The sequence below is a fragment of the Ascidia mentula genome, chromosome 3 (assembly GCF_947561715.1).
Source record: "Ascidia mentula chromosome 3, kaAscMent1.1, whole genome shotgun sequence".
Taxonomy (NCBI): Eukaryota; Metazoa; Chordata; class Ascidiacea; order Phlebobranchia; family Ascidiidae; genus Ascidia; species Ascidia mentula.
In genome coordinates this window covers 1,279,610-1,295,130 of record NC_138568.1, presented here as the reverse complement: position 1 = coordinate 1,295,130, position 15,521 = coordinate 1,279,610, and the positions used below count along the sequence as shown (strand labels likewise).

Sequence of the window (15,521 nt, the reverse complement as noted above, 5' to 3'; positions counted from 1 at the left end):
GAAACGTCTAAGTTGGCTTCAAACCTTGGTTGAATATTCAGAAAAATTAAACGGCTCCATTGCTACTCAGGCCTTTCCACCAGTAAATTTTGCTAAGGTACTTATAATGGGCTCCGTTAGCGATGGAAAAGAAAATCCTCGGGAGATGGATGCCAAAACCTACTTGGACAAAAACCGCATTCTGGACATGTTTGATAACATGACATCTATGCTAATTTATGCTCGACCAGGTAAAAACTATGTGATTTCATTTATTTTCACAGAGTCAGGTGCTCTAGTAAGTTCTAATTGTTCTAATAAGTTTTTTCATTGTTCAAGTCATAGACTAATGTTTACACTGCTATCACGACGGGAAAAATCAAATTAAAATTAAGTTTTCCTTGTGTATGCCGACTTTTATTGAATGACAGAGTTGTTTTCCAACAGATGAACCCAGGACTTACCTGATTCAGCAATTGGAAAAACTGAAAATTGCTAAACAAAGTGGAATGTACTACCCCTGTTTATTTGATGACAGCAACCTAAATTCCATATTTGGAATGCTTGATCCAACCAAAAACGGTTATATTTCCAGGGAACAATTTGTTGCTGGTATGGCCAGTTTCATGTAAGACCAGTTTGATTTTTTGACATTACCATTTGTTCAGCTCTGTCAACAATTGGCATTACCGGCTTTGACGAATACCCACCCGGTTCTGAAGCCAACAGGATAACGCTGGATACATTTTTAAGAGAAGCGTGAGTATGTAGGCCCCAGTTTGCTAGGAAGGTGGGCAGTTTTTTAATTTCAAAACTGTTTTTAGGAAGCAAGGCCTCTCGAAAGCTTCGTCGACATTTAGGCAGTAACAGCAAAAATAATACTGGAATGCACAAATATGTACTGCGAGACTGAACTGTTCTGTAGGGTCATAATATTTTTATTTAGGACGCACATGCGACTTATCGCAGCTAAAATGATTTCACCATGTTCTGTTTTTTACGTTACTTCTATTCACTCTAACTCGGAATAATGTGTAACATGGGTGCAGGAAAGACTGTCTTTGTATTGTTGACTTTTTTCACAGAGAGTTTTATTTGTGTGATTTTATTTGCGTTAACACATTCGCAAAAAGTTACGATCTTGGTCTTTCCTTTTTGCCAGAGAAGAGGGCATGAAGTGAGACATTGGCGACTTTGACAATTTTGAAACGTACGCCAGGAATATCTCCCACAGCGTGGCCACTACGTCCAAATCCAGCAACCAAAACCTCATCGTTTTCCTACAAAAATGTTTTGCCAAATTTATAAAACTGTAATCAATTGTTTTAGTTCAAAAAATATTTGAAAATCCTATTGAAAATATGCATATGCGAAACAACACAAAATTACTACCATAGTTTTAAACCTTATACCTCAATATAGTTCAAACAACCATCATTGGGGACGAAAGCTGTAATTTTCTTTCCATTTTTAATCAGTTGAACTCTTACACATTTTCTGATGGCAGAGTTGGGCTGTTTGGCCTCGACACCACTGCAAAATAGAATACATGATACAGTTTAAAGTCAAAAGAGCAAAATACAGGTGCTATACTGTTGCAAGATACTCTTTAAAAGCCTGTTCCTGACTAGTGTTTCTTAACCCACAGTCCGAATTAGTGTGTTCTGTTTATTATGTTTTAATTGTTGTTTTAAATCACAGGGGTGTCACTATAGCTTTGTTTCACAATATTTCTGGCCTGTTGGCAAAAACAATAGAGTACACATATGGTCGCTGAATGAAATACATACAAGGCAAAATAAGTTATGCCACACTTACAGGCAGAAAATGTGGTGCTGGCTGCCACAACATGATGGGTATTGTTTATTATGGCATCAGAAAAAATTATCATAAAATGTCATAATCATCTGAACTTGACCATGGAAGCTTTATTATAATACATCAGAAAAATTGGATCTCCAGGATTTGTTATCTGGTTCGAAGGATTATAGTAAGTTTAGTATACACTTTAATATTATCCTACACTTCCAACCCAAATGCCATGTACAGACACTCCACACAGATAAATTTTACTGATAATCCATGTAAACTTCACTAGCTAATGCATCTTGGTAACCTAGGATATATGATGTTCCAAAGTGCAATCAATTAAAAACGCCCTCCATGCAGGACACTTAATTTTCAATCTCATCATTTTACAACAATGGGATATTTTATCCAGGATACCTAATTTGCGAACTATTCCGGCATTCATATGTATAAAATTTGCTTTGCATTTTTGGCGAGTATATGTATGACAAAAATTCCAAACTAATGCCACAACAGCACCTATACAAAAAATAGTAGGTAAGTATATGTTAAAATACCATTTTAATTTTGCTACAAGTAACCACAACACATTGCAAAGCAAAAACTAATATGCTTGGCAAAAAAACTCCAAAAATATTAGAATGTTTTTCAATTTTCATGCATTAGCTAAATTTTTCACACGAATATGGCAAGTATTTTTCTATATATACATATATCCTCTGCGCACATGTGCATAGAGGCAAATTCATCACTTCAAACTACTAAAAAACATGTAACTTACATTTTCTCAAGGACAATTCCCTTGGCATGGGAGGCTCCACCAAATGGATTAGCCTTCAACGCTGTTCCCAGATGGGACTTTTTGTAATCCTTGTCATGCCATTTTTGATCTCTTCTTCTGTTCCTTAACTTACGAGCACACCTTAAACCGCTCGGCTTACCTGAAAAGAAATAGTGTTGTTCATAATTTTACCGTGTTTGTGTGGAGTAAAAAAGTTTTTTTTTTCTCTTGCTTAATTTCACTCTTTATTCTTTTTCAACGTAGGCCAAGTACGACAGGATTTTATGAATTAGATTCAAAGAATTCAAAATTAACAGATACTATGTGCTATGAATAAGGATGTATATGCTAGAAAATAGGTTGTATTTAGCTCTTAAATAACTTACCCATGGTCCTCGATGGTTTTGCGAAAAGAACGAAATCCACGCCATTTCGCCGCAGCTAGCAAATTATTACGTCATTACACCGAATTTTTTAATATTTGCAGGGGAGCAAAACCAATTTAATAATAATCCGTGGCTTGCTTAAATAGCGGACTAATAAGCAATAAGGTACATTGGTTTTTTGTCGCTTATTGGATAACTTTATGCAATTGACACATCCTTACGCCTGCAATATTAATAATGCACTGTTAATATAGTAGCAATTGCATTTAACCAACATTTCGTCTTGCCGAGGTTGAGCATTCTAAAATCACAAGCCAAGTTGAAATCCCATCTTAATACTGTTAAAGTAAAGCGGTGGTAGCCTGTGTAAGTATTTAATAAAGCCAGGATATCGATGCAGCCAAGATCGTTTTCTGGCGATACAGCTCACACATAGGACCAAAAAGTCGATTTACTTAAAAGCCAGCAGTTAAATCAAATCACTTTTAACTTTATCAATTGCTAGCATTATAGGCCTGGATATTGTCTGTGTTTTTAAGCGTTTAGACATAAGCGCAGTCGCAATACACCACGTTGAACGTGTTGATGTATCCTTCCGACTTTTGTTGTCGCATTGGCTTGTCATCATAAATGTCACGACACTAAGTCAACTTGTCAAAAATGCCTGACTTTGCAAAACTAACCGTGCGTATTCATGTGATGTTAAGATTGGTCTATAACTAGACGAGGGGAGCTTTCAAGCAACCGTATTGCACCTAGGCCTATATGTTTGGAATGTATTTATTTTGTCATTCACGGGTGGGCCTATATTTTTATTTGTATGCAACACACATGATCATAAAGTACGTATCGCTTTGTTTTGTTGAACGCACAAACCTACAGAAGTATTCTTACATTGACTGTGATGTAATGAGAATTATGTAGGTTACAGCACACCTCTTTATTGAGTCTACGGCGCTTTTGGCAAAGTCTATCATCATTTCAACATCATTTGCTGCTAGATGACCTGTGCGTAATCATCGATATCACCGATAATTTTGAACATTTTCCAGTTGAATGTCACAAACTCATCTATCTCTTTTGACATTTGTCACGTTCGCCTGTGATGACAGGCTCTTATATCTGGCAAAAATATCGGCTAATTTCGAAGCAGTGGATGGTATTTGAAGCAGGTAACAAATAGGGGCACATAAGTCACCGGTAAGATTCAAACTCGTGATTCCGGGTCACTACCCGTGTTCATTGAGCTACACGGTTTCATGCGGATGACCTGCAAAGGCAGTTAAAGCGTCAAACAATGCTGTATTATATAACATATTATGTATAGACATGCGTGAAACTTGGAACCACAGTACAAGTAAATGTGAGAATCGGCATTAGAAATAGCAGTGAAAACATAAATGATTCAGCAAAATAAATGTGAGAATCAGCAACTCGGTGTATAGTAGTACAAAAAAATATCTTTGTTGACATTTGGGTGAAAATCAATGCACAGTAATTATCCTTGTGATAAAATTTCAAAAAAAGTATAATTAAATAAAGAAAACATAAAAACAGTCTGACAATAAAATATTTGCAAATAAGAAGCATGGCTCTACAACATTTGTCTTCTCCAGAAGTTACTACAAGCAGACCACTGATCAAGTTAAAATACTATGTTGTTTTCATGGCAAAAGCCCAATCACAAACCATTGTTCTCTTGAACACAAGCATAAATGGCATTTTGAGCAGTATTTGTGATGCATTTTGGTGACCAAAATACATTTTATTTTTCAAATAGGTTACAAGATTTTATAGTTATAGAATTCATTACTCCAACTTCTAACAATGTAATGAAAGTCTAAGAAAGTAGATATTACACAACAAAATTATATGCCAATTCAGACCGAAAAATTAACTTTGTTGTCTGCCAAGCTTTGTGCCATGGCAGTAATTAGGTCTTTATTTGAATGAATGTACAGCTGGGTTTCCCACATAGCATTCAGCAGTTTTGTGTCATCTGCCTCATCAAGATAAACTTCATCAGGAAGCGATGGATTTAGACGAACAAAGTTGACATCCAGGCTTTCGCACCTAAGAGAAATAGCAATTAAATAAATTGTTTACTGGATACAATTGTAACATGAACACTTACATACACAAAGCTTGGCAAATCTTTAATGTATTATAAACAGCATAAAGGAATAACAGTTATCTGGCCAAATCTTTTTTATTATGTTTTTAGCCACATTTCTCAAAGAATGTTTGGTTTTCTAAGGTAGTACATTTTTTGCACTTAAAATAGTGTGTACATTATCCCCCAAATATGCAAAAAAACACACTTACCATGCTCTTGCACGATCAACAACATGCCCATTTGTTTCACAAGCCACATCAACCATCATTTGAGTCAGTTCTATCCCAGCCAATGCTGTGTTGACAAGAGCTAAGGGATTACTCGGCCATATTATGTCAACCGACCTAAAAAGAGAACAACACTGTTTATGTGTACACAAAAATCAACCCTGCATGCACACAGGATTTGAAGTGATTAAAAACAAAGGCAAAATCAAGTTTTAACCACAAAAAATTTAGTACAAAAACGTATATATTTGAGGGCTTTTAATCACCTTGCCAATGAGGTAGGTAGTTGTCCAGTCCCCAAAGATACCACTGTTTGCAAATTCATCTTTTGGCCTCTTTCTTTGTTGTACCGATGAATTTCAGTTAAAGCATCCAAAGTGGGATTATTTGACAACAACCCACCATCAAGGAACTTATCCATTGGACGAAAATATGTAGGAGCGGCACCACTACTTCTACCCACTTTCCACAATAATTGGAAGCAATCAGATGTTTGTGTTTTCAAAAGTTTTTTCAGATCCGACTTGCTAACTTTCTTCGAAATATGGGGGACTTTATCTTCTGGAACTTTTGTTTCATAATTTCTAAACAGGTGCAGTTTTACAGGTTTGCGATCAGCCAGTGTTGCTGTGATCAGAATTTTGGGTTTTCCGTTTCCCAGACTGTCAAGTGTTGTGTCCTCACCAAATTCCTCCTTTAAAAACTCCTCAAGCGGTTTGGTGTTGTATGGTCGAGACCCAGTAAACACTTTGTCTTTGAATCGAAAATAAAGCCTTTGTGCTTCTACTGCACTGCGGCCTTGGGCCAATGCAACAGCTAAAATACCTCCTGTACTTGTTCCTGCAATCCAGTCAAAGAGATCCCTTGTTTTCTTACCTGCTGCTTTTTCAACAGCCATTAACAATTGAGTCAAGACCAAACCTTTAACACCTCCACCATCAAGACATAAAACTCTTTCTCCACCCTTAAATGATATCGAGTTGTTGGAAGAAACATTATTTAAAGTTACAGAACGGACTGGAGAACCTAATGAAAGTGCACCAATACAGGAAAGCATCTCGACAATTGCCTCTTTGTTTGGTTTGTTGCTTCTCACAGCAAGAAGGCCTGGAGTTTCACCGAAGTCATTTCTTAGTGAATGGTCAGCACCAAACAAAAGCAACATTTTTACCAACATGACATAATCATGGATAATTGCAAGATGCAAAGCTGTATTTCCATTTTTACCTCTGCTGTTAACATCTGCATTGCCTAAAATCATTGCAACCGCTGCTTCCAAACGACTCCTCAAAACCATAACATGCAGAGGAAAATGGGACTGCCTGCTTGGAACATCTGTTGGTGATTTAAACTTCAGCAGGAGATTAACATCCTCTTGAGTTTTACACCAATGCAATGGCAATCCTCCGTGCTTTTGACACTGCTGAGTGACCTGCTCTGGGTATTTCTCCAGTAAGGCCTGTAACGACTTTGATGACCCATGTTTAAGAGCATAATGTATGGGAAAACCGATTATGCCTGGGACCATAGGATCAGCTCCATACTTGAGTAAAATTTTACAAGCTTCAAATCTGTTTTGTTTGCAGGCAATGTGTAAAGCAGATTCACCATCACCATTCAAAATATTAATTGCTGTCATAGTTGCATTCTTACAAAGAACCTCCAAAATTTGTTTTTCACCATTGTTCACACTTATGTGAATTGCAGTATTTCCATTATCATCACATTTTTGCAAGGAGACTCCTGCACTAACCAACTCTTTTGCTATTACCTTATTTTTTAGTTGACATGCAAGGTGTAGTGGCGTGAAGTGATTTTCACAAGCCTGACTATCCAACCACTCCGTCAGAGGTCCGTATTTCTGATATACACCAGTTAAACCTGCATCCACGGCAATATGCGCAGGGGACCAGACATTGCGAGTTCTTAATGTGTTGCAAATAGTCTGAAGTGTGCTTGCTTTATAACACTCCTTAGTGCTTTTGCAAAGTACAGAAATATTTTCAGCTACACTGACAAAAAACTGCCTGGCCTCTTTTTCTCTGCTGGCTGGTAAATGACATAGGCGGAAAATTTGGGAAGATGTGTTTGGGTTGATCAGGATAACGTCAAAGTATCCGTTTATCCTGTGAAGCGCCACATACTGGGACGTTTGGACGAGATTGGATCGTAAATGTTCGCTTCCATTCGTCTCTTTAACGGCAAAAGGATCAGTCACCACTTGTGAAACACGGTCAAATAAACTTGCCAGCTGATTCATGGCAATTATAACCTTTTACAAGGCAGAATACCAGACCTTCTTTAAGTTAGCCAAATTCCTCAGCCTGTTTGTTTGTTGAGCGTTAATCAGAGTGTTCAAAGTGCACACACAACACGTGATTGAATTCAGCCTTTGCCGTTTTTGTCGCATCATGTCAAGCATCATTAGTGCGCACTTTTGCTTTTTTCACTTATCCCAAAACTACTAAGCTGAACCGATTAACCAATGGACCGATTAAAACCTATGCACACAGAAATATCAAAAAACAAAACAGACAAACAAACAGGGTCATTATTTACCGTTAGTTCAAGCATTTTTTTTCCAACAATCATTTTTTTGAAATGTTATGATTGGTTTTCCTTTAAAACTTGCATATTTGTAAGAAATTTACCGCAATCGAGAATACAGAAGGTTTGTTTCCTTTATTTCATTCCAGAGGCTTTTATTAAAAAATATAATTATTTTGCGATTTTTGCGAACGATTTTGAGAAAGCGTGAGATCTTGTTTTAGTTATAACGCCAAAACCCAGTTGTTTTAAAACCAAAACACGCATGAAAACCTGGTAGATTGTCAATTTTATTAAACATAAGCTCGAAATAATATTTTTTAAACCCTGCATGCAAACAAATGTGGCTATGAATTTTACGAACTCCGTCAACTCACGAATGGTTTTGCGTCTACTACAAAAAGAACGCATCCTCTACGCAAGTTCCGGCCTCGTGTTATGAACAAATTCACTCCGTCCAGCAGTAGAGCGAAGTGTTTAGGCTGCGGCTGGCAGATGCGATGACACAAACGCTTTTCATCGTTCCAACTGTCGATGGACAGTAATTGGTGACCAACAAAGATTGTTGCTATGTTGCAGCCTACCTCGCAGTGACCTTGTGCGATACAGCAGGCTTTGTATCTTTTTTAGAGGCAGAAATTTTGTGCCAGTGGAAAAGAAGGACCTTATAGAAAATATCCTATATGCAGTAAGGAAATGACAATCAAAATGTGTTTGTATATATGTTATAGGTTTATACATTGTGCTAACAAAAATATTAATCCAACAATGTGGAAGAGTTCATTTCTTGTCATCGGAATTTGGACATGTTGTAAGTTTATTGAAACATCTCAAGAAAAACTTTGTGTAATATGGAATAATCTTCAAATTATCGCATAATTTCCACCGAGGTTGTGCGTCTGGACAATCTGTTTTGGTTATTGCTTGTACCTTTATAGCAGACATGGGCAATGTTACAGTCTGCTGGGCGATTTTTATTATAATTTATGGCCCGTGATTAAAAAAGGTTGCCCAGCCTTGCTGTATACGAATTAATTAAAGGTTCGTTTGACCTTGTGAAGGGCATATACACTAAAGTGTTGCAATGAGTTTATGGTGGTAATGCAACGTTTTCACTTACAGTACAAAACAGTTACCGTTCCACAACAAAGCAAAGTTACAAGACGTAATGTATGTTTGTATTCAGTGTTAATATTGGTGAGCGTGGCCAGTGCGTGTCCACCGTTCAACACGAGCCAACTGGGCGATTTCACCCTGGTCAAAGAGGTAAACAGCAGCACAGTGGAAATCAGATGTACATCGGGGTTACTTTTCCATACAGAAGGAAGTAATTATACGCAGCCGAGCGTGACCCCAATCTACGCGCATTGCCAAGCAACTGGAAAATGGAGTGTCGATTCAGTTGCTTGTTGGAAGGGTAAGATGCGAAAATATAATTTGTTTTGCTGAATATGGATCCATATTTAAAATTTTCTTGTATATGAAAATAAGTTGCAGATTTACTGCTGTTGTACAAACTTACAAGCACTCCAATAAAAAGGCCTGTCGATCGCTGTTTGTGATGTGATTGTTACATTCAAGTTCACGTTGTCACACAATAATGGCTGACGTCACACCCACTGTTGCGTTCTATCAAGGGGATTTAAAACTAAAAAAAGGTTTCTGGACTAAAAAAAGGCTGCAGGACTTCAGGTTACGTGACAGTGACCTTGCTGAAACGTTGCTTGTGGAAGTATTTTCGTGGATTTTGACGTCTAATACTCTAATCTATAGTTGGGTCTTTGAATTAACCAACGGACAGCAAGCACTCCACATATTTACGTCGACTGTTCAGCGTTTTTTTTATTGTTATCACTTTTCCACTAAAAACAACGGTGCCTTGCAGGGTTGTTTGTGAACGTGGCAAGCATAAAAGAACAATCGTTGTCATTGAAAACCGGAGTTGCAACGGTGTTTCTCTGCCCTAACGCCGACCCGAGAAAGTACAGCGAGGTCGTGCTGCATCTTGGCCACCTGAAAGTTCAACGTCCACTGGTATGAAGCTACTGCTGTTGTGACGAGTGTTTGTAAACAAAGTTTGCAGGCTTTGATAACACACAGACACACACAAACGAAAACAGACACATACAAACAAAACAGACACACACTAACGAAAACCGACACACACACAAAAAAAAACAGACACACACAAACAAAACATACACACACAAACAAAACAGAAACACACAAATAAAACAGACACATACAAACAAAACAGACACACACAAACACAGACTCACACAAACAAAACAGACACACACAAACAAAACAGACATACACAAACGAAAACAGACACACACATACAAACGAAAACAGACACACACACACACACACAGACACACACAAACACAGACACATACAAACGAAAACAGACACACGAAAACAAAACAGACACACACAAACGAAAACAGACACACACAAAACACAGACACACGCACACAAACACAGACACACACAAACAAAACAGACACACATAAACACAGATACACACAAACAAAACAGACTCACACAAACGAAAACAGACACACACAAACACAACCCCAGAGATAGATCTGATATCTTATACTTTCTGCGGGATTGATCAAACACATTGACTTTATACTTCATTCGTCACCAGCTTGCTTGGACCAACGCCACCTTATCATGGAGACAAGATGGAATTCCGGTTAGATGCGAGTATGTGTCAAAAAAATCATCTGTGGCTACTGCATGGAAGATACTAAAGTTGCAATGTAAGTTTTTTTTAAACGTACAGTATGTGAGTCCTGTTGAATTGGTTCACGTTTACTTCGTTTCTTTGCGTTTAACTTTTACAGGTAAATTGTAAAAAAATGCGAGTTTTCGTTCTGTAAGGCACACCATTTCATAAAAGCAACAAAACTAGTCTGTTGAATCAGTGGTAATTTTGCAATAATATTGATTCAAAAATACAATTTATTTATGTAGCTTCTGTTTCACGAATCATCTGCAAAATACATGTGCTTATTATAAGCAAACTATTTCTCACGGGGTCGTTCTTTCAGATGATTCAGGTTTCGGCAAAATCCATCACAGCTACTCATTCAAAATAGGAAGCACGGATATATTGGAGCTTCCTGTTCACTCCAAACTAGGAAATCTGCAGGATTCAGACGTGCGGATATTCAAAGGAGGTATGGCGTTGTTTGCGGTGACGAAGCATTTGCTTCCAAACTTGTTATAATGTTTCCCAACAGCCAACCGAACCGGTGACGGTCCGCATAGACTTTGTTACCGGTACCCAATTTTAACCATTTTCGTATCAAATGGATTTCCTGTAATACGTTCAATATGAAATTTTCATTTTTATAAATACGTTAATTTAATTACATTTTTTAAACTATTTTAGTTTAGGAACATAACTGACGGTTTTGTAAGTCTTCAACACATACAAAATAGTCAATGCAATAGTCGAGAATGTCATGATACAGACATTTCGATTGCTGTACTACAATCATTTTCAATATTTTAGTTCAAATCAAAAACAAATATATATTATCTTTGCACTGTTTTACCAGCCTAAATATTATCAAACAAAGTTTCAGTTTCGAGTAAATTATAATCATTTACATTCGAAAATGATTTGGAGGCAACCACGTGACATAGGAATGTATGAATGCAGCCATTTTTATTTGACGAAACGATTACGTCATGTTTTCAGATAAGGAAGTGAAGAATTTTTTTGTGACGCACCACAAGAAGCACGTGCAGTTCATCATCCTTCCCTTTAAGAACGTAAGTAAACAACAATCTTACCAGGCACAGGATAAGAGCTTTCCTTTCGGATTCGCCCTGGCAGTTAAAATATCACTGGATATAAATGCTTCGTGAATTGCAATGGATCACATTGCAATGTTTACTATATTTGTTTTGTCTATGGAACCCAGCAAGGTTATGTAAAAAAAACGAAACTTTAAGCAAATCGAAATGTTTTTCTTGTCTTCATGCGGTTGTTTCACTGATGTTCCTTGGAACACGGGTCGGAAATCACTTGTTTATCACGAAGGGCTTAAATAGCTTTATGAAAGTAATCATCCAATATCACCAGTTTGAATGTTCCATCGTAAATTGCTTCATTTAATGTTGTGTAACAATAAGACTCGTTTTGTAATAATAAGAATGTAATTGCGCGAGCCTGTTGTTGGTTAAGTATAATGCAGCAGTATTTCCAACAGTGTGGTGTTCCGCAAGATTATTTTAATAAAAAAATGTTTCGTGGCTCAAATAGGTTGAAAAATACTGCCCTACAGTGCCCACTCAGGGTACCGCTGGAATAAGGCAACAATTACAATACAACCACTCCTGTTGACAAAGGCATCATTTTTCAAAAAATTTTAACATATTCAGCATAGCCTATATTTAATATACGTCAAAACTGTCAATGATTCCATTCGTTTATTTCCTTTTTGCAGTTTCAAAGTACGGACGCGGGCAACTACACAATCGTGTTAAGTCACTCTGGTGACCAGCAAGTGACTGAGAGGATTGTGATCTTTGCAGAATCCCAATTTCAATCGCCAGCGGCGGTCACTGCTGGGGTGGCTGTGGGCTGTGTGCTGTTGTTAACTCTTATCGTCGTCGGGATTGCGTGCGGAGTAAAAAAATGCAGAAGTGAGAATGAGCAGGCCTTTATTTGGGATGGCCTTTAGATAAACATTAAAATATTTTTAAGCGAAAAGTATCACATTTATGGATCCTGTGTATTAGTTTAACCTAATTCAAACGGCGGAAGCCTTATCAACGTAGGATTTTCGCAGACCTAATCAAAATTTCTTTTTGCAGGAGCAAAGCGAGGAGGCAGTGAAAGCAAGTATGTCACATTTCTTTTCTTTTCTAGCATAATTATATATAGTAGTCTGGTGAGACTTTGCCTATTGTTGTCCTGGTAATTCCCTTTTACTCATTTAGTTGTTCCCAGTAGAGGGGGGTGTGGTCCACGCCCACGGGATGGACTTTGTAGCTTGGAATAAATCTTGTTGGTAACTGAGAAATCCTACTTTGCAAACCATGCACTTTTGCATAAATACAGATGTGCAAAATACACTGCAGTTTGGTGGATCATGATCACAAGTCGAAAGACAGACTGCGATTATATCTGTGGTTTCTTCAAAACACTTTAAATAGAGCTGCAGACGGTTGTACACACTGTTCCGACCTGTAAGGGCTCATCAGTGCAGCTGGTGACTGTGGCACTATATTCAGGCTGCTAGCGACACACAGATTGCCACTACCAGCTAGCCATGTGGCACAGTAAACCGCTGCACTGATGAGACCTTACATGTCGAAACAGTGCGTGTACACCTGTCTGCAGCTCTCATTGATTTTTGTGGCACTTTGCGCATATAATACTACATAGGTTTGACAAAAACAAAATTAAAAGAAGACAAAGCGTTCATTACACCGTTACAATGAATTTAAATGTCATACTATATATAAACATTCATACACGGCAAGATTCTATCACTGATATCTGCTCGTCATATCGCAGTGATGACGTATTTCTTCCGTCACGAAGCGGCATACGTCACATGCTGATAGTGGATGACGCGGATGATGGGAGGAACTCCACAGCAAGCTCCTCCGCTTCCGGAGACCAGCGTCCTGCCGATGGTTGGAGGAGACCCATTGAATTGGTGGAGACAAGAGCATCCATGGAAGATGTGGACTTTGAAGGAGTGAGAGAGGATATTCCGGGGACTTCCCTTGTCCAGTAACGAGGAGGATGACAGTGGTATATGTTGATATGGACGGAGTTGTTTTATGGGAAAATCTACTTGTTCACTTTCACCGTATTAATAATGTACGAGTTTCTTTTCACCAATGACTTCAAAATGACCTGAAATCACATGAAACGCTGACCGATACAACTCTTGCACATTCACAAAACTATCAACATGCCCTGTGACATATGGACGATATCAGCAGAAAGCATCTTCCGTGTATATCTTTGTATGCTGCAGGTTGACAGTACGCTGTTCGAACACATAAAGTTTGGCTGTAAAGTTTACAAGTTCTTATTTAAATGCGGGCTGGCCTGTTTGTTGCAAATGGTATAAACAACGTGGCCATAATCCTTGGTAAATTGCTGTTTTGGTCGCGCGATTGCTTTGTTTTCTTCTGGACCGAATGTTATTTGACAAACCGCTCGTCATCAGTTACCACAACTGCAGTATGCGCGATCTTTTGCTTTTGTATTTACGATTTCTATGCGTTTTGTGATTTCTATTGTGTAATGTTGTATTGGTTTTGCCATGGCTCGCAACCCCCCCATGCACTCATTGCAAGTGCAAACATTCTTGCACTTTCTGTAAAGAATGAAAAAATATAAACTGTATTTGTTGTTCTTCGAAACTCATAAACCGATCCTTTAAAACGGCTTTGAATCGGTTGTGAGTGTAGGTTTGACACGGCTTCAAACATAAGAAATCTAACCCATAGGATTTTGATGGAAAAAGCTCGAAGAACGAAAGTTGTAAGATCGAATTTTTCACTCTTCCACTGCAACTAAAAGTTTGGCTACAAAACAAGTTGTGTAGTGCTGATGCAAGTAGAACGGTATGTACAAACGCATAGAAGTCAAATAAAAATGTAAAAAACATACAAAACGGCCAACGGTCATTTGAATTAAGACTGAAATAGGCTTCTGCCATACAACTAGCCGTACATTATACAGTCTTAGATGCATATTGCTCTTTATACAGAGGTCTGACGCAACAAGATTTGCGTTGAAATGAAACAAACATGCAATGTATGTAAATATAATCTTGCGTGAGCCAGGTTTTTCCGGTATACAGCAGATCGCTTATGTTGCTCCTTCAAACGTATAGTCGCCAGGTTGAAGCATCGGAAATTATTGAAATGTTTGGTTGGTTTTTGTTGCTTATTTTTGCTCGCACGTCACAAGGTTACTTGGCAGGTGGGTGAGGTTTATGTTTGATTCAAGCTGATTAAACAATTGGAATTTTTTATTTCACATTTCACAAATATATATTTAGAAAGTAATTGAATCAAGTACTTGCGGCCAGACTTTAGCTATGGGAAGCAAATTATATCCAAGTTTGGCGCTGATTTGTCTCTTCACAGATTATTTTATTACACAATTTATATCGTTGAAAATGTTGTTTCTAATGAATTTCGCATCAAGCTATCAATTGTAAATACCATCATAAACTCTTCCTTTTCCAACAACTTACTAGAGCACCTGACTTTGTAAAAATAAATGAAATCACATAGTTTTTACCTGGTCGAGCATAAATTAGCATAGATGTCATGTTATCAAACATGTCCAGAATACGGTTTTTGTCCAAGTAGGTTTTGGCATCCATCTCCCAAGGATTTTCTTTTCCATTGCTAACGGAGCCCATTGTAAGTACCTCAGCAAAATTTACTGTTGGAAAGGCCTGAGTACCAATGGAGTCGTTTAATTTTTCTAAATTTTCAACCAAGGTCTAAAGCCAACTTAGACGTTTCCATTTGAAGTACATCAAAACATTTGAATTGCCAAGTGCATAGCTTCGGCTGAGTTATATGCGTGTTTATTGGCATGAAAAGCATAAAATTAAAGTGACAAGTATAATTTGTCAGCAAATTTGGCAACAGTTTACCGCATTTTTAAAGTC

The 15,521-nt window shown here is 37.8% G+C and overlaps 4 protein-coding genes across 5 annotated transcripts; 2 read left to right on the top strand and 2 right to left on the bottom strand.

The window, feature by feature from the left end:
* The first annotated feature begins 46 nt into the window (after positions 1-46).
* LOC145894222 (EF-hand calcium-binding domain-containing protein 10-like) lies at positions 47-1,039 on the top strand. Of its 2 annotated transcripts, none has more exons than XM_082982732.1 (4): positions 47-230; positions 427-591; positions 648-738; positions 804-1,039. In XM_082982732.1, exons 1-4 carry the CDS (start codon positions 107-109, stop codon positions 844-846), a joined length of 423 nt encoding a protein of 140 aa, XP_082838858.1. In that variant the 5' UTR covers positions 47-106; the 3' UTR covers positions 847-1,039. The 2 variants fall into 2 exon arrangements, with proteins under 2 accessions (XP_082838858.1, XP_082838859.1); XM_082982733.1 differs by having other exon boundaries at positions 648-742.
* Positions 1,040-1,068: 29 nt separating this feature from the next.
* LOC145894221 (small ribosomal subunit protein uS12) lies at positions 1,069-2,990 on the bottom strand. Its single transcript, XM_082982731.1, has 4 exons — positions 2,956-2,990; positions 2,570-2,729; positions 1,392-1,512; positions 1,069-1,259 (listed from the first exon to the last, which is right to left on the bottom strand). Exons 1-4 carry the CDS (start codon positions 2,957-2,959, stop codon positions 1,113-1,115), a joined length of 432 nt encoding a protein of 143 aa, XP_082838857.1. The 5' UTR covers positions 2,960-2,990; the 3' UTR covers positions 1,069-1,112.
* A 1,553-nt stretch (positions 2,991-4,543) lies between these two features.
* On the bottom strand, positions 4,544-7,644 carry LOC145894359 (85/88 kDa calcium-independent phospholipase A2-like). The gene is made up of 3 exons (XM_082982919.1): positions 5,565-7,644; positions 5,281-5,415; positions 4,544-5,028 (listed from the first exon to the last, which is right to left on the bottom strand). Exons 1-3 carry the CDS (start codon positions 7,556-7,558, stop codon positions 4,836-4,838), a joined length of 2,322 nt encoding a protein of 773 aa, XP_082839045.1. The 5' UTR covers positions 7,559-7,644; the 3' UTR covers positions 4,544-4,835.
* A 936-nt stretch (positions 7,645-8,580) lies between these two features.
* Positions 8,581-14,236, top strand: LOC145894858 (uncharacterized). The gene is made up of 9 exons (XM_082983522.1): positions 8,581-8,656; positions 9,032-9,262; positions 9,731-9,879; positions 10,502-10,616; positions 10,908-11,036; positions 11,564-11,637; positions 12,315-12,513; positions 12,685-12,712; positions 13,391-14,236. Exons 1-9 carry the CDS (start codon positions 8,614-8,616, stop codon positions 13,614-13,616), a joined length of 1,194 nt encoding a protein of 397 aa, XP_082839648.1. The 5' UTR covers positions 8,581-8,613; the 3' UTR covers positions 13,617-14,236.
* The last annotated feature ends 1,285 nt before the right edge of the window (positions 14,237-15,521 follow it).